Raw genomic sequence first — 23,833 nt, 5'->3', positions numbered from 1 at the left:
ACTTGCCGAATTCAATGAATCGAATAGAACCCTCCTCGGTGCTCACGTCTCACCCAGGCCCTGGCTCTTCTCCACTGAATAAGAAGAATTTGTTCTCACTCATGACTTGGGGTGGCTGCTTAAGAGTCCATACCCCTAGGCTTTGGTACAAGGGCTAAGTGCTCTGAAAAAAGTCCTGCGATCCTTCTGGATGTGAAGTTTTCTCATCTATAAACTAAAACAAGTGGGAATCCATGACCTCTCAGTTATCTTCTGGTGCTATCCATTTTACGATTCCTTATTAAGTCAAACATGGCCCAGAGTGGACTTTTATTTCCTATGACGTCCCCTCCGTGGCATGTAAAATCTTTTCTGGTTGCTTCAGGTTTCAAGGTAGTGCCAGAATTGTGTGCTAAATTCTTAAAATCTAAAAATATGGTCTGCCAATTGGATTTAGGAACACATTTTCCTAAAGAAATTACAAATGATAGTTGCCTTCTTAGGCAAATCCATAACATCCTTGCCACATACAGCACCAGACCAGGCTACAGAGCCTGGCCACCATTTTCAGCACTGATTCCATGAAGAAACCTACTAATCCCAGAGCAAATCCGGGTTCTTCTCATGAAAGATACGACTCTCCTCCCCCTCCCCCAACCCCTTGGGATCTGCACCTACACTCTACCTGCCAGGGATTCCAGGGACAGGGAGGGAACCCTGGACACAGGAGGGGACTCGAGGTTTGAGAGATGACAGGGAGGGCTTCCAGGGAGGAATCAGTCTGGGTCTGGGGTAGGTAACAGGACGAGAAGCCAAGGCTCTCCCACACAGTAAGCTTCAACGTGTAGTGAGCAGCATGAAGAGACAGCAAAATCAAGCCTCAAACAAGCCAAAAGGAAAAGAGGGACGAAGAGCCGAATCTGCTGCAGCCACAGGCTCAGCTCATCTGTTACACTGAGGGAACTCAGTCCCTGGCTGTGGGCAATGTTTTTAATAAAAAATGTTCGTAAGCCAGCAAGTCCTGGTACATTCACCCAAAGCAGACTGAGACAGGCACCAAGTCTCCTATTTTTCCTATCTGGCAACAGCCCCAACCCAGTGCCAAGGGAGCTCTACCTTCTGAGCCTCCTAGAGATAAACAGGAAAAGCCAGGGGGAGGAAGGATCTTCCTCCACCTCCAAAATAACATCAGCCCTGGTAGGCGATGCACTACAAATATCTCAATGTCTGTAAACATCTTTGTCACTGTGGCGCTTTTAAGCACCAAGCTCTAACCAGCTATTGCTTGCACGCCTTGCAGGGTACCGACTTCTCAGAGACAAGTACCATGTGTGCTGTACTCCAACTTGGTGCAAAGATGCAACTTGGCATCTATAGCTGAGTGCTTTAAATGATTTTCTAATACCTGTTTAATGAGCTTGCACCCGCCCATTCCCTTCTGACCAGTAATTCTGCCACTTGGCAAGGTAAAACTAAAGGTGCAAATCTATGGTTACAAAAAGGAGAGTAAGTGGCCACAGCCAGTCCTCGGCCAAAGGGAAGGTCAGAAACAGCCCAACTAACCCAGCACCCCAGGGGAAAACAAGCACTGTGTGTTTTGGTGAATTCCTTCTGTAATGTTTACTGAGCTCCTACTTTAGCCAGGATCGCCCTGCCCTGGAAGAGATTATAACGTAGTAGAGAAAGCACCACAGGCAAGTAGAACAGAGGTATTCACAGGTGCATGGAAGGAAACGGGGGGCACGATGGGGATGGGACACTTCTGCTGGCCATGACTAGCTCATAAGCAAGCAAGACGGCAAGGAAAGGGATTTCCGGGAGAAAGGAGTTGAAAAGCAAAAACCAGGAAGAGTATGGTATGTGTCAAGAAACTGCCAGCGGCTCTGCATTATTGCTCTGCATTGTTGGAATGACAAGAACAGGCATGGCAGAGAGGGATGCGGAGAAGGCAGGTCAGATCACAGAGGGCTTCAGTGCTCCACCATAAAACACGTGTGGAGGGGCCACCTGTGATACACAGACTTACACTTTTGAGAGATCACTCTGGCAGCTGTGCAGGGTCTACCAGGGAAAGCCATGTTGTCTGCCAGTGGGTCTAATCTACTGAGTTCTATACACAGGAGGACTGGGTCTCATCTACAGGGTTTTGTTAGGGACTCTCCACTGGACCCACCAGCCCTTAACTTTGGGAAACAAGTCCACTGACTTGATTACTGGGATTCAACCCACTGACTGACCTTGCTACTTTGTCTTAGTAATTTTATTGCACATCCTTTGACTTGGGGTTTTTATGCTTAATACCCAATGGAATGTGCATTAATAAGTACATTCTCATACACTGTAATCAGAAAATGGCATACCATGACAATAAAAGGAGTTAATAAAAAAAAAAATGTCTTTTCTTTAGACTGCGTAACTGAGCATACATATATAAGTATATTACAGTCCCTCAACTTTGTAGCAACCTACAGAAAAATGCCTCCTAAAATGGCCATAGACACCTGATGGACATTTCACACCTAAGAGCAAATTTTCATAATAATCTTAAAAAACTCATCTCCTGACTGTTAAAATGTGGAATATTTTAGTCTTCTTTGACTCACATTTTCAAAATAACTTATTAATCTTTCTTGAAATGTTGGTTTTATTTTGCTTCATTTTTTCTGTCCCTCATGGACAAATAACCAGTATATTTTAGAAGTGGAAATTGGCCAGTGCTTGTCATTCATTTTCTTTCAATTTAGAATGCCAAACCTTACAGTCCCTTCTCTGCATCTTTCACTTTATTTTGGTTCAACGAAACAAGGTGAAATTGCCTTGTGTCCAGATTCTTCTTCATGACTCAAATATAAACAGGTTTGCTAAAATAGCTTAACTGAAATAAATTATAAACTAACATCAAGGCAAGTAATTTTAACATAAACTTCTTAAATGAAAGGTAATGCCCAAGATAAAAATTTGTGGTTTTTCTAGCCATTTTAAAAACTATATGAACTCCTAAATTGAAGTGATTCTCCAATCTTGTCTTCCTGTTAGGCAGCTTTTATAAACTCTTTAGCATTAAGAGCTAAATACCCTAAATAGCTTATCTGCCAACTGTCAACTTAATTCTTTTACAGCGGAACTTCTCAAGGGGAAAAGAGGACAGGAGAGTAGGAGGGAAAGTATGTGTGAGCATGAAGGTATCACAATTATCTAGGGAAATTTAAAAATAGACTTCACTCCTACCCAGGTTCTACCCACTTCTCCACGCCCCGATGCCCCACAACCAGCCCATCAGAAAAAACTCTGACTCTAAGTAGAGTCTCCCTTGAGAACTCTGCTTTAGGATAACTCCCAGAGTGTGGCAGGGGCCCCTCTCTCGTGCATTTCTTCCGATTTCTGAAACTCTCTGCAGGAGGAGCTTCTGTCTTCCAAGAGCTACCCAAAAACCTCTCCCAGGAGGCTCAGGACCTGCAACAATCCACTCAACCAATCCTAGGCAATGGCTATGAAATACAAGCCACTCTCAAACATTTCTCAACTCTGTAGAAGATTTGCCCAATTAATTAACACCATCATGCTATTAGCCACAACTGCAACTAACACCAGTAAAGCCTTAGGTCCCAGCTGAGGAATATTAAGACTGCACACTCAGACATGCTTCTAAAACTACAAACAAATGTTCATTCAGTGATGGCATAGCCAACTCAAAGCAAGACTGACCGCCTCAATCAAAATGACTATATCAAAAGCAGAAGTAAAACTAGATGCAAAGTCATGTATTTGCTGCTCCACATCTATATTGAAAGACTAGGTAAGACGAAAATTAAGCAGTTTTTGAAATGCCCGGCCTTTACGATGCGCAAATGGCAACTGTTCAGCAGCAGGTTAGGAGTCCGGGCTGGAAACCCACCTCTGCCACTGCCAGGCTCCAGAACAGGCTAAATCACTGAACCTCTCCTCACCTGGACAAAGAGTTTAGTGTCAGTGGCACCTGCAGGAGCCTGGTTCAAGGCACAAATGAGATAATAAATCATTACCCCATCTTGATCACAAGTTACCAAAATCATCAATAGTTACGTGTGCATTTTAATATGCTTTGAACTAAAACTTTCCAACATCATTTTTACAAGGCATTGATATCCTTACATTAAAACAGTTTTCCATTAAATCACATAAAGGACTTCTATAAAACTATGTATAGTAAACTATACTAATAAAATATCCAGTGAAATAAAAATAAACTAACAAAATACAAATCACAGTAAAATGAAATTTCTATTATAAAAATAGAATTATAAAGTATATATTTCAAATACATTATAAGATATTTAAAATATAATAAAATTATGGTAAGAGATAAAATGCATTTCTAGCACAAAGCATTAAAAATGCAAACTCTAAGTGGCCTTTCGCCCTTGGACTAACATCTGATGCAAACATAGAATCAAGTTAAAAGCCATCCTTCTCTAACAACTGACCAGAGGTAGAACAGAATATGCAATAGATTTAAATACATTTCTTCTAAAACTTTGGGCAATTACAAATAAGTTCAAAACCAAGAAGATGGAAGAAACTGATTTTTTTTTTTAACCTGTTGCTTGGGTAATATGATTTTGGCAAAAGTCAGTATCACCATAGCTAAAAGATGAGTTTTAGAAAAATAAAAGTCTATTATCTTCCTACACTTAGATTAATTACATAAAAGACCTTTTAGTATTTCAAGGAATGCATGCCTAATGACAACAAAATAAACTATAATGGTAAAAGAATGAAAATGAAACCATCTGGCAACTAACTGTGCAAACTAGGCAATATTTTCAAATCCTTAACTAATAATCATCACCCACAGTAAAGTAGGAAGACAGAAGCAAAATAGAGATGTAATGTTTTCTTTCAAAATTTCTCTAAAGAAAGATAAAAATTAAGCCCCTACCATACATTTTATAAGCATGACTAGGACCTAGTTTGAGTGGGTGCTTTAAAAAATTATACACACACATATTTACAAATACTTGCAAAGCTCCACAATACATCTGACATTAAGTGTGGCTGTCCCAAGCTGGGAAACATAAGAAAGCTGCTGTCTCTTTAAAAGGCGCAAGTGAGCCCACTCACCTCCACGGTCAGCGTCAGCGCTCAGATGGTTTCCTTCTCTTCTGCCTTTTGCCTTTTCTGCCACTGGCCTTCCTTTCATTCACCTACATCTCTGGGTATGCTGACAGCATATTTCAGACCAGAACAGACTAAATAACTACAAGTATTCCAAATCAACCACACCCAGTATGGAAAGAAAAAAGCAAGAAACAAGATCTGTGATCTTATCTTAGAGAAACCACTGGACACAGGAACATTACAACATCCTAAAATCGATTATAATCAGGCATTAAGTGATATCAAAGGAACTTTGGGCTCAGCTGTTCCTTTAGCTATTAATGTTGGAATTTCCAGCTTCCATAGAGTTGCGTCACCTGTGTTCACCCCCAAGTGTGAACGAACATCTTGTAAACAAATACACTTGGGATCAACCTTCCCTGAACTGTAAACCAACGAAGATACATTTGGGCTATGGAAGTCACATAAGTGAGGGCCGCAGCAAGGGAAGTTGCCGGGCAGATCCCTGGTGATGACCAGTGTTCTCAACCATGGCTACAATGCTGGAATCACCTGGAAGCTTTAAAAATGCCCTGGTGATGTCCATCAGCTGGTCTGGGGAATACATGTGCTGGGATTTCAGCTTTCCAGGTGATTCTAATGCATGGCGACTCAGACTCACTGCTCCACTTGCAGCCCTATTGCTGACACAGTGACTTTCTGGAAATTCTGTTTCAATCTACAGATGTGATCAACTGTGAAGAGAAATGCTTTTCATAGAGACTTTGGTTAGTTTGAGGAATGACTTTTAGACTGAGACTTGTTTAAAACACTCCCCTCAGCAGCTATGGCTCTACTACATACACTAGGACAGGCGGTTTCATTTCACTGCAGTGTCAGAGTCTGAAAGGAATCCTTTATGTCACTTTACAGATGGGCATTTAGCCACTGCCTGGATAATTCCAGTGACAGGTAGGTGGACCTTTCCCTCTTTACAGGGCTTAAGCTGGCCTGTAATTACCACGTGCTGGTGCTTACATGGAGGACATGGATCATGTGATGATAGCTATCGAAGCTCCCTTTGACCCCCACTTCTCTACTCCTCCTGGCACTGTTTCCAGACTCTCACTGTTCTGGTTACCTTCCTCTGAGTGCTAGTTTGTCAGCACCCTTCGTAAACGTGCAATGAGAGTCTGAGCGCATGGCTGCAGGCTCTGGGTAGTGTAGGGAAAGTGAAGGAAAATGGTCAGGGCCCCTCAGATGTTCAGAATCTTGCTGAGCATTTGGTGTAAATATGCATGTGCACCCAGGTGTTCCTTGGTTATTGTCTAATGTAATTGCCCATGTGCACCCAGTTGTCCTGGGTTATGGACTTGAGTATAAAGGACGAGTGGCTCTGATCCACAGGGCCTCCTGCCCCTGGCGGGGGGCAGGGACCACAGGGAGGTCACTACTACTGCTGCCACCAGTGCCCCCAAGATGCCCCAAGACTGCTGCTACCACTACTGCTGCCAGATCTGCTGCTACTGCTGCCAGATCTGCTGCTACTGCTGCCAGATCTGCTGCTTCTGCTGCTATGGCTGCTGCTGCTACTGCTGAGGACTGAGCTTGTGTTGTCTGCCAATGGCTCCTGGGATCTTTTCCAGATAATTGGCATAGTCGCGTAGCTTTACAGGTAGCCACCTTACTGGGAGTGGCTGTCATTCCCTCCCCTCTGGAGCACACAGAACACGCTTCTCAGCTTCCTTTAACTGGGGCTGCTCACATTATCCCTTCTGGCCAACAACATGTACTGTGCATCACATCCAGAATAAGGGCTGGAAGGCCACATGTGACTCCCTCGTTTTTTTTGTTTGTTTGTTTGTTTTCTACTGAGTAATATCTATTTTGAGATAGTGGGACCAAAAGAAATAGGTTTGATCACCAAGTTACAAGTGGAAGAGACAGCTGCCCCAGAGAAATGCTTAAACCCACAGCAAGCTGTGCATGTACAATAAACTTTTATTGTATAAATCAATGGGCTTTGGGGGACTTTACTGCCACATAGTTTAAGCCAGTGGTTTTTAAGTGTGGTCCCAAGATCAGCAGCTGAGACTTTTAAGAAATGGAAATTATGGGGTTCCATCCCAAACCTGCTAAATCAGACACTGGGAATGGAGGCCAGCAATCAGTAGTTTAACAAGCCCTCCAGGTGATTTTGATCCACAGTCCAGTTTTGAGAACCATTAACTAAATTATGGTGCCAAATCAAAGGAAAGGGAAATCAAAGGAAAATTCAAATCAAAGGAAAGCAATGAATTCTATCTCAGCAGCTGCAAAGAAGGATGGGTTGTAATAAGACAGTCAAATAAAGACAAAATGTTTTTTCACATAACTTAGCTTAGTCATATCTACCTTGCATATACCAATGTACTTGATTTTTTTTATGTGAAAATCTCCCCATTTATTTAAGATTTACCTTGCAAAATCCCTCCCAGCTTCTTTCCCTATAATCAAGTAATTGACAGAAATGCTGGGTAAAATCTGATCCAAAATGGAAGCTTTCTCTCCAATATGACCATGAGCCACAAGTCAGCTATAAATTCAATTTCATCCAGGCCCTTCTGCACTATCCTACACAGAATAATATCAACAGAGAGTCTGTCAAAAGTTTCACTGACATCCAGTTTCTCTCTCTCTCTGTGGGGTTATTCTTCCAACCACCCAATACCTCTGTGGTTTTTCCCAGTGCTCAGGCAGGACCCAGCTACCTAATCTGTTCTCTGGGATGGTTGGGCTCCACATGAAGGGCAGACAGAGTTCATCTATTGGGAATCTTCAGAATTTACCCAACATCCTCCATCGAGACAAACAGGCTATCGGGCCACACCTCATTCTCAAAGATGTATCTTTACAAGCTCCTTTAACCCCATGTAAAGATGGACAAGTGAACTTATTTACACTAGTCAGACCACTGCTTAGGGCCTTGCTCCCTTTCTTGAGCATCAACTCCCCTTAAGGACAATGATTCCATTCTTCTTGGAGAAACAAAACAGAAGTTGAGCAGTTTTGCCTTCTCCTGGTTAACTGTAAACACTACACAATTTTCCTGAAAACAGTGACCTGTGCCTGCTCTTTTCCTTCATATTCTGCAAAACATCTCTATTAAATATTCCTTCCAATAACTGGATACATGTTACAAGATTTGGCTTGTTCTAATTTTAACTGAAAGCATCAGACAAAAACTCATTAACTGCTGAATACAGCATTACCTCACACTAAAAAACAGAAGCCACTTTGAGACTTACTTTTTTCCACTCACCTTCTGTTTTCCCAACTATAGTTTTCCATGCTAAATAATGACCAAAATAACATATATAGTCTCTTAAAAACATGTTTGCTATCACTCTCAATAAAAGGAGCCAGGCTCCTAGAAGAAATGGTGGACAGCAGGGCTGGGGCACCGGAAAGAAAAGATGAACCAGGAACATACTAAGATACCAGAAAGAAGTCCTCAGAAATGAGGCTTAACAAGAAGACACAGGGACCAATGGAAAGGCGCCCCCAATGCCACAGTGAGGACCATATGAGCAAGAAATAAATAATAGCAATGAATTCTAGCCCACTGGGTAAAATAAATATTCACAAGTCCAGCAGACAGCTCTAAATAAAACACTGAACTCATCCTTACAATGGAGTTCCAATTAATAAACACAGAAGTGATGGAAGTAGACAGTCACCATTAGGCAAACACTACAGCAATAATTGCTGCTGGCAAAAATAAAGGATGGATGTTCAAATTAGAGGGGAAAGAATAATGAAAAACAGGACATTTGCATAGTCTCAAAGTATCTCCCCATAAGATACTTAACAAGGGAAAACAGCAGTTTACAGTGGAGACACTTGCAGACACCACTGTAACCAAGTGTTCAAAGTTAACACCCCAGGAATGAGTAGTACAGACATCAGGTACCTCCTGATACAATGCACTGAGGAGGCACAGCCTGACTTCCATGATATCCCTACCAAAATGAACAACCTCAATCTAATCACAAGGAAACATCAGACAAAGCCAAACTGCAAGACATTTTACCAAATAACCAAAAATCTTCAAAAGTGTCAACATCTTGAAAGACAACCACTGAGAAACTGTCATAGACTGGAGGAGAGGCTAAGGAGATATGACAGGTGGATGCAAAGTGAAAAGTGACTAGAAAAGGGACATTAGTAGGATACCTGGTGAAACTGAAATAAAGTCTGAAGATTTGTTAATGGTACTAATGGTACTATATCAACGTTAATGTCCCAGTTTGGGTGACTATACTCTGAAAGGTGTCAAAATCAAAATGGAGTCACTTGTGTTAACACACACACACACACACACACACACACACACACACACACACACACACACACACACACACACACACACACACACACACACACACACACACACACACACACCCCTACCTACCTACCTATATCAACGTTAATGTCCCAGTTTGGGTGACTATACTCTGAAAGGTGTCAAAATCAAAATGGAGTCACTTGTGTTAACACACACACACACACACACACACACACCCCTACCTACCTACCTATATCAACGTTAATGTCCCAGTTTGGGTGACTATACTCTGAAAGGTGTCAAAATCAAAATGGAGTCACTTGTGTTAACACACACACACACACACACACACACACACACACACACACACACACACACACACACACACACACACACACACACACACACACACACACACACACACACACACACACACACACACACACACACACACACACACACACACACACACACACACACACACACACACACACACACACACACACACACACACACACACACACACCCCTACCTACCTACCTACCTACCTGACAAATACAGCCAGGGAAGGACATGAAGGGAGGGTTCTCTTGAACAAATGCCTGATAACAAAAATTATCACAATGGACTCTACAAGACCACAACCTCACCCAGAGGCCACTACAACCTTACACAAAATACTTCTGCAAGGACATCTGCCCAGCAACTGTCTGTTCAACCTCAGACTGGCATCACCCTTGTTATTGATCCTTGTAGCCAAGAAAAATTATCCCACAGCAAATATGTAGTCGTCCTCTTCACTGTTCCTTTAAAGACCTTTGTCTTCCTTTCCCTCGCTGAATATGTACATAGTTTACTATGGATGCATATTGCCACTGTAATGTTACACTCCCAATTAAATTCATTTTTCTTTTAGAGAGCCTCTCTCTGTTACTTAGTATAACAGTACTATGGTTATATGAAATGTGAACACCACGAAAGCTGAGTGAAGGTATATGGAAGTTCTGCTCTATGCCTGCATGTCTAAAATCACATCAAAATGAAAATTAAAAACATATTTACATGATGTAAATGTAGAATGTCTATATAATAAGGACCTTTTGTTTTGGAGAACTACTGTCAAGGAAAATTTAATTTTTAAAAATCTAGCGTTCAGGGCCGAGCCCGTGGCGCACTCGGGAGAGTGCAGCGCTGGGAGCGCGGCGACGCTCCCGCCGCGGGTTCGGATCCTATATAGGAATGGCCGGTGCACTCAGTGGCTGAGTGCCGGTCACGAAAAAGACAAAAAAAAATAAAATAAAATAAAATTTAAAAAAAAAAAAAAAAAAAAAAAAAAATCTAGCGTTCAGAGAGGGTACTTCAAATTGTCCATGGAAAAACATAATGGAAAGATACTACAAATCTTTCTGTGAACTTTCTGAAGTACACACGGACACAGAGAAAATGTCTACTGTGTACTGGGCTAGATACACGATCTTGTTTTAATTTTCAAAAAAACCTTATGTGGTGAATATTATTATTTCCATTCTAGACATATGTAAAATAAAGCTGGAAGGTTTTAAAACATTTTTTTAAACAAAGCCACATTGCAAGTAGGTGGTGGTGCTAGAATTCAAACCCCAGTCTATCAGGCTCCAAAACCCAAGGTTGCTCCAAAGTTACAGACATGGAACTGGACAACATCTACACTATGAAGAATCTCAAAAGATTGTAAGGTTCATTTTGATGGTATCCAAGTTCTGTAATTCAGTTAAGTGTTCCTTGCTTGAGGACCTTTCTATTAAAAACTTTAGTAGGAGCCATTGATGTGTAAGCATACAACGCAGCAAATGAAAAAATGACTATGATTATCATAGATCATGTTGTAATTTTTAAGATTTGAACAAGTGCAGACAAACTTTTACTTTTTTATTTTACTACCAGCTCACATAATTGCAGAATGTTTGATAGTAAGAATGACCTCAGATCTTACCTCGTTCAGGGGATCTCAATTTCAGGTTCCTAGAAGACCCCTTTATAGCAACCTAAAGAGAACATCAGGAGGTACATAACCCACCTAAAATTTTGTATAGAATTCTGTGTTAATACACAGAATCTAAGAAAGGGCTTGTAGCTTGGATGAGATCAAGTTAAAGACACTGATGAGCCCATCCTCCTGATTTCATGGTTGAAAACACAGAGACTGTGAAGGTAAAAAGATCTGTGGTTAGAAAACTATTTAAATACCCAAACCTAGACTTCAACTCTACGCATATTCTTGACTAACACAAAGCCCCTTCCCACATGTGCAAGTAACAATCCAAAGAGAACTGCTTCAATTAGTGGCTCCAGAGACACACTGCAAGGCACAGTGCTACAGGCCACAGAAGACTTGATAACAAAACAGACATAGAATTTGCCCTTGAAGAGTCTGTCATTTAAAAGGATACCTAAACCTGGCTATAACAATAACAACAACCTTAGAAAGTGATCAATTTTTAACTGGTTTCTGTATATGGAATTTCTGTAATGATCACTTTTTAAATGCTGCTGCTTTAAACTATTTTTCTTGTTTAAATGGCTAAAGTAATAATTTGACAAGTTAAGGGTTTTCAAATGATTAAAATTTTAATAAGTATGTTTGACTATCTGCCAAAAAAATTTTTAAGTATTTGACTTGATATAAGATTACAACGAATTGCTGGAAAAAGATTAAAAACCACCAAAAGTGGATACTGGGCATTAGTAAAAAAAAAAAAAAAAAAAAAAATGCATTACGGACATATATATACTGAATATCTTTCAATATTTTAATATATTTTTACAAGTGGAACTCTACAAAATATTTCTTTCTAGTAAAGATTGTTTGGATGTGAACTGAGGAGAGAAAGAAGGGTAAGAAACAAATATTGAAACCAAAAAGGCTATCTAAAAGAAGTAGCAGTGAATTATTTTGACATAAATTCTTAACGTATGCCAGCTGGCATACTCCTAACTTAAAACCTTTTCTCCACACCCTATCAAAATAATAACCATACTAGTAGCAATAACACTAAGGGAATGACTGTATTGTGATTGGCAGAATATGCTTAGATTATTTATTCCCTAAATTATTCTTACATATTTATTTTTTAAGTCAAAATTATGGTATTGAAATCAAGTATACCTTCACAGTTCACTGGTTCAGAACAGTGATGTACTTATCATAATGCCAAAATGGTATTTCACTGGGTAATCCAGTAAATCTGGATCTTTTCATTAGCTTCTGGCCCAGTGGAAGTAAATATTTAGCTCTCCTGAGACCTTTAGCCAAATACAACTTTCAGTTCCTTATATGTATATAGCATATTTCATATTTATATCTCATCTTAAACCCAAAAGGACTGGAGGGTGCTAATCAGCTCACATATAGTTCTTTCTAGGTACCTACAACACAAGACACTGGGAGGTCACTAAAGCATGTGTAACTCCCAGTTGAAGAAGATGAAGTTAAGTCTAAGAGGGGTTAGATGTCTTCCAGATCAAAACTCATTTTTGATACAAAAATTCCAGAAATATTTTTCAACTTACTATGAGGCTGGTACATTGGACTTTATGGACAGGAACTGAAAAGAGAAAGAAAGTGTTAAGTTCAATGTGAAAAAGAGGTAAAAGGCTCCCTTCACAGAGTGGTGTTCTTCAAGGGAAGCAAATGCTGCTGTGGACACATGCAGGAAGAGGACACAATTCGGTCTTAGGGGACTGAGAAAGGCTTTCCAGATGAGGTGACCTCTAAGCTGAGACCTAAAGGAAGTTAGCCACCAAAAAGTCGTGGTCTTTCAAACTAATGGGACATCACCCAAAAAAAGTCCCCATTATACTTAGAATGAGCATGCAGTATTTAAAGCACTTAAGGTAGTTTCGTTTGTCTAGAGCGTACCACATGAAGACACAGAGAAGTGTGTAGACAGAGCAGACCCAGAAGCCACGTTATAAAGGCAGGACTATTTTGAGGGTAACTGGGAATATAACACTTTATGCAAGAGAGTGGCACAATTGGATTTGTACTTCAGAAAACTCTTCCTGGCTACAATGAGAACAATAATCTGAGCAAGAACTGACAGCTGCCTAAATGAAGCAGTGGCCATGACAACAGAGATAAATGGGTGGACTCAAGAGCATTAAATGTATGGCTGGGGCCCCAAGGGGGAGGGGGCAGAAGAATCAGCAAGTCGAGTTGGACACCAAGCTTCCACAAAGCTGGGGGTGGGGGCACAGCTTAGGTTCACTGTTGGAGAGGCTTAGATTAAAGCTTCTGTGAGTTATCCAAGAAGCTGAAACACTTAATAAGTGGTTAGATTTCAGAGACTGGAATTCAGGCAAGAAACCACAGCTGGAGACACAAACTTGGATGTTATCTGCACATACACATGAGAAGCGAAGCTAGGAGAGTGGCTGAATTTCCCAGAGAGAGAATGAAGTGTTTCTAGGACAGACATCTGATGGGTGTTCTGGCAACCATGAGAAAACCCAGGAGAGACTGGTATTCAACAGTAAGGAGAGAAAATGCTTTTTAAAAAAACCAGCAATCACTGACACACTATAACCGGGTCAACTGAGGTAAAGATCAAAACACATCCTATGGACACCAGGAGAAGGAGGTCGGGAGTGAGCAGGCTCAGTGCCAAGGTGGGGCTGACCCCAAAGGTGGCAAGCTGAGGAGAGGACGGGGACAGGCACAGACAGCACAGAGCTTGCCTGCGCGTCTGAAGGGAGAAGGAAAAGACAGTGTCAGAGATTTGAAGTTTGGGTTTTAAATTGCAGAGACTTGAGTATTCTGACAGGAGGGGGAGAAAGGAATGGGAATGGATGCAGGCACTCCTGGGGGGTGTCTGGTTCAGTAGGCACAACATGAGCACTGGCTCTGCCTCACGCCCACACTCTCTTCATTGCTGGCTTGTGAAGACATGTCCGTCCTTCCCTCCCCGCTCCCTCAGTTCTTTCAGGAGGCGGAGTGAACAGAATTGTAACTGCAATCTAAGCTGATGCACCTCATTCCAAAAGGCAGGGGCTCAAGAGCTGCAAGGCTAATCCTAAAATCCTACTGAGCCAAACATTTCCTCTCTGATGACGGGCTCCATCTAATATAGGACACAAGCTGTGCACATGCACACACATGCACACACATTTCCAATACAGGGGGCTCTGTGCCCCAGTCCTAAAGCAAATGCTTTCTTTCAGTGCTAAATTTCATCCGATCATCTCTTTTGATGAGGCCGTAGCCTCATCTTGTATTCTAGATCTGATCACTATCAAATGTGCAAAATAAAGGTAGTTTTTAAAAAGAAGGAAAAGAAAGGATTCTGAAATGTTTCAAGATACAGAAAACTCACATGTATAAGAAATAAAAGGATTGGGATGGCCGGTTAGCTCAGTTGGTTACAGCACATCCTTATAACTCCAAAGTCTAGGGTTCTGATCCCCACACTGGCCAGCCACCCCACCCCCCTAAAAGGATTGGACTACTAGATAATTATTAAGGTCAGCTCCTGTTTTAATATTTATGATATCCAGTTTGTGTGCCAAGTAGAGAAGACTTTTCCTAGAATCACCCCATCAGGCACTGAAAGAACTACTGGTAATGTATTTTATAAAGGAGGGTTATAAAGGAGGTTGATAAAGTATTGCTCCTTAAGAATAACCCAATATTTACAATGAGTATTGTAAAATGCTATTAGGGAAGCCTAAACCTGAGATGATTAAATAAGCAATGTGCTACTAAAGCCAAATATATTCTATAAGTAACTAATTTTATACATAGAAATATAGCAGTTAAACCAAATACAATAAAAACATCTTTATGCAATTTTGGATCATCATGATAGATGCTCAAAAAAGGCAAGTGTATACCATTTGGATGGTGACAAGGTAAAAACATGTTATCCTCATGAGTAACTCAAATAAACAGTATAAATAAATGAGATTACAGAGTAATGCTTAAAACACTTACTATAACAAACTTTCCAAGGATCTAGTATACACTAATTATAAACCAATTCCTATGTACTCTTTACGCAGATTCACTAAGGATAACTGTTTTGTTCTATTGGCTTAAGTTAAAGCAATAAGACAGTTTTCTTTAAAAATATTATGTACCTGAACCTACTAATCAATCTTAGTAACACTAAAAGTGGGACAGCTGGCATTATATTCCTCAAGATGTGATACAGAAAGAATACAACACCTGTGACATACTCTTATCTAAAAAGTTCAACCAGAATCTAGTTAAAATTCTAGGAATTATGGGATAAAGAGGAACAAGTTAAACAATGTCAAAAAAGTAGCAATTACCCAAATCCAGTAATGTAAGGGACAATCTATGGGACAAACAACATAATTTTTCCAACATTCAATAGTGCATTAAAAAATGAAATAAAATGGAGGGAGGGCTGCTATAGAATAAAAGACGTTTAAATTATACAACAACCAAATACAGTATGCAGACTCTTTCTGAATATTGACTAGAACAAACCAACTTTTAGACAATCAGAAAAATGTGAATAAAGCTTAATATTGTATTGAATACAGAATTAAATAATATTTTAAAATAATTTTGCTAATTTTATTAGGTCTAATAATGGGTATTTTAAAAATTCCTTATTAGTTGGAGATGTGTACTTATTATTTCAAAAGAGAAGGAATATGCATGTTGTGACAGATTTTTCAGTGATTTTGAGTTATAGAGCTTCTTCTGGAGGTTAAAGGATGAGGTTCTTCTTCCCACCACAAAACTCAATGAAGAAACATGTAAGCTGCACAAATGCTACTGCAGTTTTCAACACATCCACTTTCTTCCACTCTTCTTTTCTTCCTTATTTGACACAGGGCTAAGAGGTAAATTCAAACACCTTTACCTCTGGTTTATCAGTGTTTTTAGTTACCTAAGCTATAAACACAAACGTGTGGATAACCCACTTCTAGTTTTGGGGTGTGCATGTGAAAGCAACTATTAGCAAAATCAAAGAACAAGATTGGAAGGACTTGGAAATGTCCATTTTACAGATAAAGAACCTGAGGCACAGATAATAAGTGATTTTCAAGGTCATGCTACTCATGACTGACAGATCAAGGCCAAGAGCCCAGTCCGAGTCTTGGAAGTGTGTCAGCCCAGAGCCTTTCTATCACCCACACGGGGTGGCGGTTCACTCTACTGACCTTCCCGTGCTCCTTCCTCACATGGGATATGTACACATCTCTCTGTGTGAACAGGCGGTCGCACTCCCAACACGTCCACCCAGGGCTGGCCACTTTCTTGGGTTCCATTGATTTTTTCACAGGAGACGGAGATTTCTTTTCCAATTTCTCTTTCCCATTCATGGATTTGGTGTCCTCTTTGTTCTGATTTGCTGAATTTTGAGTTGCAGGCTTAATGCTCAAAGGTAAGTTTATACCCAAGTTTGGAGGCCCTTCAATACTTTTCAATGTTCCATGCATAGACTATATTATAAAAAGAAAAGAAATATCTATCACAAATCACACCACTAAAAGAAAGCACATGCAGACTCCCTTAATACATTACAGACATTTCAATAAGATTTTATGTTCACTCAGAAATACTTCTTAATATATAAAGAAGAAAACCTAGGCTAAAAATACATTTAGAAAGAGATAAAGGAGCATTAACTTTTATGATTACAGTAAGTTCTGCATTTCTAGTTCCGAAAAATTTTTAAAAGCTTCTATGTTTGTGACATTTTAAAATTCTTTAAAGACAGACCTCTGTATTAAATCAAAATTAATACTGGCATTCTATTCTCCCCTAATGTTCCCAAGTGAGTTCTCTCTACAACAGACCATTTCTGGAGAACATTCTACTTTCCCATCTGCCCAAAAATGTTTAAATAGGCTAACATACCATTAGGTATTTGAGCCCCTTAGCTAACCAACTTGAATGAACATCTAAGACCAATAAATCAATAGGAAACCTTTCTCCTTCCTTTTCATGCCTTTCACATTCTTGGAATATTTATAACATTTTGGGGTTTTGCTGGGGTTTTTGGGTCATTTTCATCTCCATGCATCCTATCCCAATCCACCCTTTCTTACTGATAGCACCCAGATTTATGAACTATAGACAGTAGATACTTAAAAAGTCTTTTTAAATTGGTTAGCTATTTATTATCATTAATGTAATAGCCACAACAGCCATCTTCAACTCAAACTCACAGCATTTCAAATATGAGTGGGGTAAATTAGTGAAATTTGATTTTAAAGAACAGCTCACTTTGGTTTTTGTTTTGTGTTCTATAAGCATGGAGCCCCCCCCAAAAAAAATGGGGGAGCAAATAAATAGTGTCTCAATACACAATTTATCTTTAAATATAGCCTTTTCTTCTTATCAGTATTCAAGCTTGCAGTTAGCCTCTGAATTCTCGAACCTACAGAAAAACACAAGATGAAAAACCTTTCCTTAGGCGCAAGGGGCTTGAACACATGCAGGGTCCCCTGGTTCACAGTGACTCACACTGTTGAAATCTCAGCTCCACATTTCTGTTTAAGTGTTCCAGTAAGAAGCTCCACCTTCAACACACTTTCCACCATACCTTATCTAAACAGTTCCAAGAATTAGCCACCTTCCCTCAATACCATCTTTCTCCAGGAGGAAAAAAGTTCTACGTTTTTCTCATTAACACAAGTTACAAGGTCTACCCAGACAACCATTAAAGTGGTCCATAAAAAGGGGATGAGGTTTATCTCTAACCATGTTTCTTTACAAAGAGAAAATCTGGGGCAAGACATGATATCTTGATAGCCAAAAACTATGTATTTGCTTCTTTTCCACTATGCAGGGCAAGAGGGACGGAGGGTTCTATGTTTGAACGGCCTTTTCCAAAACAGAAGCTAAGTTTTTATATTTTTAACCATTTAAAACTCAAAGAACACAAACCCCAAAAACTTCTAAGAAACTTTTCCTAAGTTTCTAGGCAAATGCATTTTTACTAACTGAAAGTTGAAGAGGGTAAAGAATTAACATTCTTCTGTAAGATAACCTTAAAGTACTATAGAAATTACAGAAAAGCAGCAGAAAACTCTGCCATGACAAAAGAGGGTGATAAAATGTGTGCTAAAATGGGAATTTCAAATTTATTCGTATTATCAAAACACAGCCTGAGGAAAAATAAGATAATCAAAAACAAAAATGTCCTTTTTTCATAAAAGAAATACAACTTAATTATTTTAGAACTAATTTTTCCTTAGCTCCTATAACAATAAATAATTTGAATGATTGTTAACTTGAAAGCTTAAAGTAAATGCCAATGCGGAGTACAGGAGTCCTACAAATAATCTAAATTTTGGTAGAATGAAGAAATGATAAAAATTGGATTAAATTGGGCAAATAAAGATCCACCTTTAAACGAACATGTGTGTGGAGAAACACCGTTCTTGTTCCACTTCCTCTTAATTCCTTACTCATGAAAAACTGTGTGGCACAGATATAAGGCAATGTAAATAAATAATGAGCTAGATATATTATCTTTAAAATAAAAACAAAAACAGTGCACCACTAAATGTTTATGTTTATTCTTAACCATCCCCAAACACATAAATGCAGGATAATATTTTTAAATGTATAGAACATACTTGAAATGAGAACATAAGTGAATATTCCCACTGTTTTTGTATCATGTAGACTCGTAAAGGTTCCCATGAATAAAAACAATTCTTTCCTCCTTGTAGCCACAGGACTTTAACACTCTTCTTCAGTCTCTAGTTCTTGAAACCTTGTATTCCTCCAAATTCACTATTAACACAAGGAAGACCCTAACCACAAAGTCAATGAACCCAGCTCCAGATGTAAAGATGAGTTCCAGAAAGCAAATACGTTAAAAGCCTCTTAAGAAGCAACATTTTTTTCTTCTCTCTTTTTGTTTTTGGTTGGCCCATATAGATTATGTTCAAATAGTCTGAACTAATTTCAATGTTCCTACTTTTTTATCAGCAGCTTTTAGTTTTTACTGATTATTCATTAAATATACATTTATTGTCTAAATAGTTTTGTAATTTTAACTAATATGTTTAAAATATCTTAAAGAGGATTTTATTGTACTTCAAGCAAGAATGATAAAACATACTTCCTGTGCATTTTAGTCACCCTAGTAATGTCACTACCACCACTATCCATCTTGCCAACACAGAGTAGAATCTCTGAGATGTTAAGTTCATTCACAATAAAGCAATTACTCTACTCAAATGAACTCAAATACATTCGAGATAGGAAATTTAAAGGATTAGTAAATCTATTCATTTAACTAATATGAGACTAGATAACTGACCTTTTCTTGGTATGATATATTTAAAAAAGAGAAAAACTAAGAGAACAAGATTGAATTCATGATAATAATGGGTCTCCTGCTTCTGTTTCAAAAGTAAATCATTTTAATCTTTGAAAGCCAATGGACGTTATCTCCTAATCACACAAGGAATAAAATTGCTCAACTTATCACAATAGACAGTTAAGAAGCTAGAACCAAGCACTGGCCTTTGTAAGCTTAAAAGGCTATAAATAGACTTTGGTGCCCATTTGTAGAGTTGGAAAGTAGACAGTAAAACTAGACACTTATTTAATTAATTTAACACCCACCAGGCGCCAGGCACCATGCTACGTCTTGGATATTTAATAGTCAATTTATATGCAATCATTATAGAAAAAGAATACTAAAAGATCCAGGGGTACCAATTACATCGCAAACTTAACTACTTAAATTGTTTTGAGGGAAAATCTTTATTCTTCTAAATACACCAATATTTGCACAAATTTACATAATTCGTCAGAGACCCTATTTCTAAATCCTAGACAACACGAAGTTCTCAAAAAAGTAAACTTCACAGTCATCATTTTCATATGTAGAAAAAAAGAATCCTAATATTTTATTATTCTTTTAAAAATCAGGGCATGCACTTATTCCTTTTTATTGATCTTTAATGGTAGGCAGATCAGGACTCCTGAGTGTAAAGAATCCCACAGTCAGGTAAGCACATGATGACAGCATGTGTGGTGCTCACTGACAACAACCAGTATCTAGCCCTTCCCTGGACAGTGAGGCATGCTTTACAGTAATCTGCAGCTTAGCCCTGATTTATGACCAATGAATGTATCTGCAATTCATTTAAAGGAGAGGACAGATGCACACACACCTTGATATGGTCCATCATAAGTTGCTTCTGTGCATATAAAAGAGAACAGTCTGGACACTTGAAAACAGACACCTTCTGGTTTTCAATGTGTTGGTCAAAGTGACGATACAGCAAGGTTTGCAGGGTGAACACAGTGTCGCACATGGAACACTTATATATTATTCTAAAATAGAAGAAGCGCAGCAAAATAACGTCAGTCAGCCTCATCTCTCAAGGCAAAGGAACTGCTATTTTACATCTGAAGAACTCAGGAGGCGGAAGCACATCGAGAATACACAAACACAATAAAAAGAGCAAAAGTTTAGCTTTAAAACAAACTTTTGAAGACAACTAGCATCACTCAATTAAAGATCAATCTTAAAACTTTGAGTAAAGGTGCATTCAGCTACATTTGCTTAGAAGCCTAAATTTATGACCATTTTTTCTACTCACAAATCTACCAATGGCATGTGTCTGTACAAAGTCTTCACATGTTAGTTACTTTAACATGGAGCAAAAGCATCCTTTTTATTTTTTTTTTGAAGAATTTTTTTTTTTTAAGATCAGACCAGGCAATACAGCTCAATGATGGTAACCTAACTTGAAAATGAATTTGATCAACGAACTAAGTATAAGTAGGCCCATCAGACTCCAATGCCTGAAGAACAAGTTGTTGCTTGCTACAAGTTCTTTTACAGTCAGTAACAAGTTTACACTTGAATGTCAACATTTCTATACCTGTTTTTAACAGAGGAAGCCCTATGCCAGTAAATAATTATATACTGAAATAAACAGAAAAGAAAATCTATACCACTGTTGTTTCAACACTTATATGTTTCTTGCATTTTAAATGGTTCAAAATACCTGTCCACTAGAAACTATTTCCACACCTAATATGTTACTACCAAGCAGACCTCAATCTTCTGAACATAATCCCTTCTACCCACCTACACCCTCCACCGAAGCTTGGGCAAGAGATGCCTGCAGGGCTTAAATGCTAAGACGCCCATGTTACAAGCCTTTGCCTCCAATGGGTCTGGGCCTGATCGGTCACTTACAAACAACTTTGGCCGGAGTAGGCCTTTTTCAATAACTGCTCCAGGTCATCTTGGTCCTTAGGGGGAGCCCTATGGGAATGTGTCTCCTTTGAAGAACTGTGAGAACAGGCACAAAGAATTCACGGAACAGCTTAGGAAAAGGTCAGGAAAAAACTGACCAAATGTGAAGGCCAGATATGAAAAAAGAAAGGTTGAGGTTTTGCTTGATATCTACAGCAAAGCTAAAGAAAAGAATGCTTCATAAAACCGCTTGTTTTTCTTAGCATCTTCTTGAGAGCACGTCTCATGTAGCTTCAAACCTCACTGTGTACATGTCAAAAAATTAGATTTAACTTTTTTTTTTCTTTTCCACACCAAATTTATAAATTTAATTGGAATGGCACATGGTTTTACCAGGTCTTGACATGTTAGTTACTTTAGCACTGAGAAGAGGGGTGTTTTTGAAGATCAAAGTTTTGCAGAAATTTACAATACAGTCCAGTGTTGGTACAATAATGATATGTCATCATTAACCTTAACAGGAGTGACAGGGATGTTCAATTCCTCACCTTGTGAACAGCCCAAATGTCCAATAAAGTAAGTGCTTAAACAGAGCAACTATGAAAAGATTTTTAAAACTGATATTGTAGACATATGCGAATGAGATGGAAAGACTGTCATGAAAATTAAAACAACAGATAACAAGAAAATATATGATGTGATCACATTTTTTAAAGGGTATAGAAAAGAAACAGAAGGCATAATTGTCATCCTCTCTGCTGGACAATATATGCATTCTTTTTATTGTCTATATTTCCCAGTTTTTCTGTAATTAGTGTATAACAATAAAAAAAAAGAATAGCCTCAAGAAAAGAACTGAGATTTACCAGCTAGACAAAGAATCTCCTTATGATTCTATCCCCATGTTTTCAGAAATAACCACTTCATGAAAAATGGCATGGCTCATTTTATCCATGCTACATTCCTTTGGGAGATGTTTTGTTTTTTTTGATGTGTTGTTTTATACTTAGCATAGAAAGTATAAAACAGGAGATAATCTATTTACTTAGGCATCTTTCTGAGGAACCTGTGGAACAGGTTGTTGGTGTAATACCAGAATACCTCCCCACAAAATACTAACAAATATGAAGGGCAAAATGGTGACTTTATAATGGAGAAACCTGGCAGACACAACTTGGCTCGATGATGAAGGTTAACATCACCACTAACTAGCAGGACAAGAGGACACTGCCTGTACCCCTGATGGGACCTACTTAGACAAGCAGAGCATCACTTCTGAGCACATGCCCTGAGGCCACCTACAAGAGAGCAGCAACAGACCAGGGAGGGTCACCCTCAGAATGAAGTCCTGGATCTTCCTCAGGCCAAAGACATGGGGGGGGCGGGCTGATCAACTGTTCCAGATGGAAGGACACTGATAAGACAGGACAATTAAATCCAAAATGTATACCCAGACAGGGTCTTGGACCAGAAAGGAAAAAGACTTGGTCTCAACAACTGGAGAAATATGAATGAAATCTATGAATCTGACGGTATTGTAATTAACACTGACTTCCAGAGGCTGTATGGGAGTAATTTACATGAATGTCTGATTGTCCTTTTGGGGGGGAGGGGCCAAGCCCAAGTATTTATGTCATGATGCCCCATTACTCCTAAATATGGGGGTGGGGGGGCAAGGAAGGATATGAGAATGATGGATGGATCAAATGTTGTCAACCCTATAGCTGGGGAATCTGAACAAAGAGGGTACGAGAGTTCCCTGTATTTCTTCCAACCATTTTATAGGTGCTAAGGTTTAAAAGAAAAAAAAAAGCCCTACTAAAGGTACCACAAACCTCACAGATGTGGTTTTTAGGGACAGCACATGAAGATGGAGCAAACTCTCCAACAACAAAGGAAAAACCCCAGGGAGACAGACTGCCCAGCAGACAGGCAGGAAGGCATTCAAGACAGGGAGAGACCACTCTGCACAAAGGCAGAGTTCTAAAGGGGCACAGCGCGCTGAGCCAACAGGCAGAACCTGGTGTGGCTAGTTTCCCAGGGGTGGGAAACAGCAGGGGGAAGACCTGTGAAGGGCTGTGAAAGCCAAACCTAAAAGTCTGGACCTAATCCCCCGTGCAGGACTCATGAGTGGTGGGGTGACTATACTATAATGGGGCAGCAGAGGGTGGTCGGGAGGAGAGAGAGAGAGGAGGAGGAAAAAGAGGGAGGAGAAAAGAATAGAAAGCTAAACCAAATACCCACATACAGGTCAAACTCA

General features: G+C 39.4%; 1 protein-coding gene across 12 annotated transcripts in view; it reads right to left on the bottom strand.

Moving 5' to 3' along the window:
• ZNF532 (zinc finger protein 532) overlaps positions 1 to 23,833 on the bottom strand; it is a 108,245-nt gene that overhangs the window by 13,931 nt on the left and 70,481 nt on the right. For 10 of the 12 annotated variants that reach the window (XM_063077128.1, XM_063077123.1, XM_063077132.1 and 7 more), the window contains 2 exons: positions 20,537 to 20,699; positions 16,556 to 16,837 (listed from right to left, as the gene is read on the bottom strand). The exons of 1 other annotated variant lie outside the window; for it this stretch is intronic. In XM_063077128.1, the coding sequence (XP_062933198.1) occupies positions 16,556 to 16,837; positions 20,537 to 20,699 (445 nt within the window). The remainder of the gene's footprint in view (positions 1 to 16,555; positions 16,838 to 20,536; positions 20,700 to 23,833) is intronic. One more of the 12 variants, XM_063077133.1, reaches the window with a different exon arrangement.

Source organism: Cynocephalus volans, chromosome 13 (genome assembly GCF_027409185.1).
Source record: "Cynocephalus volans isolate mCynVol1 chromosome 13, mCynVol1.pri, whole genome shotgun sequence".
In the NCBI taxonomy this organism is placed as follows: Eukaryota; Metazoa; Chordata; class Mammalia; order Dermoptera; family Cynocephalidae; genus Cynocephalus; species Cynocephalus volans.
The sequence above is the reverse complement of the archived record's forward strand: the minus strand, read 5'-3'. Positions and strand labels throughout refer to the sequence as shown.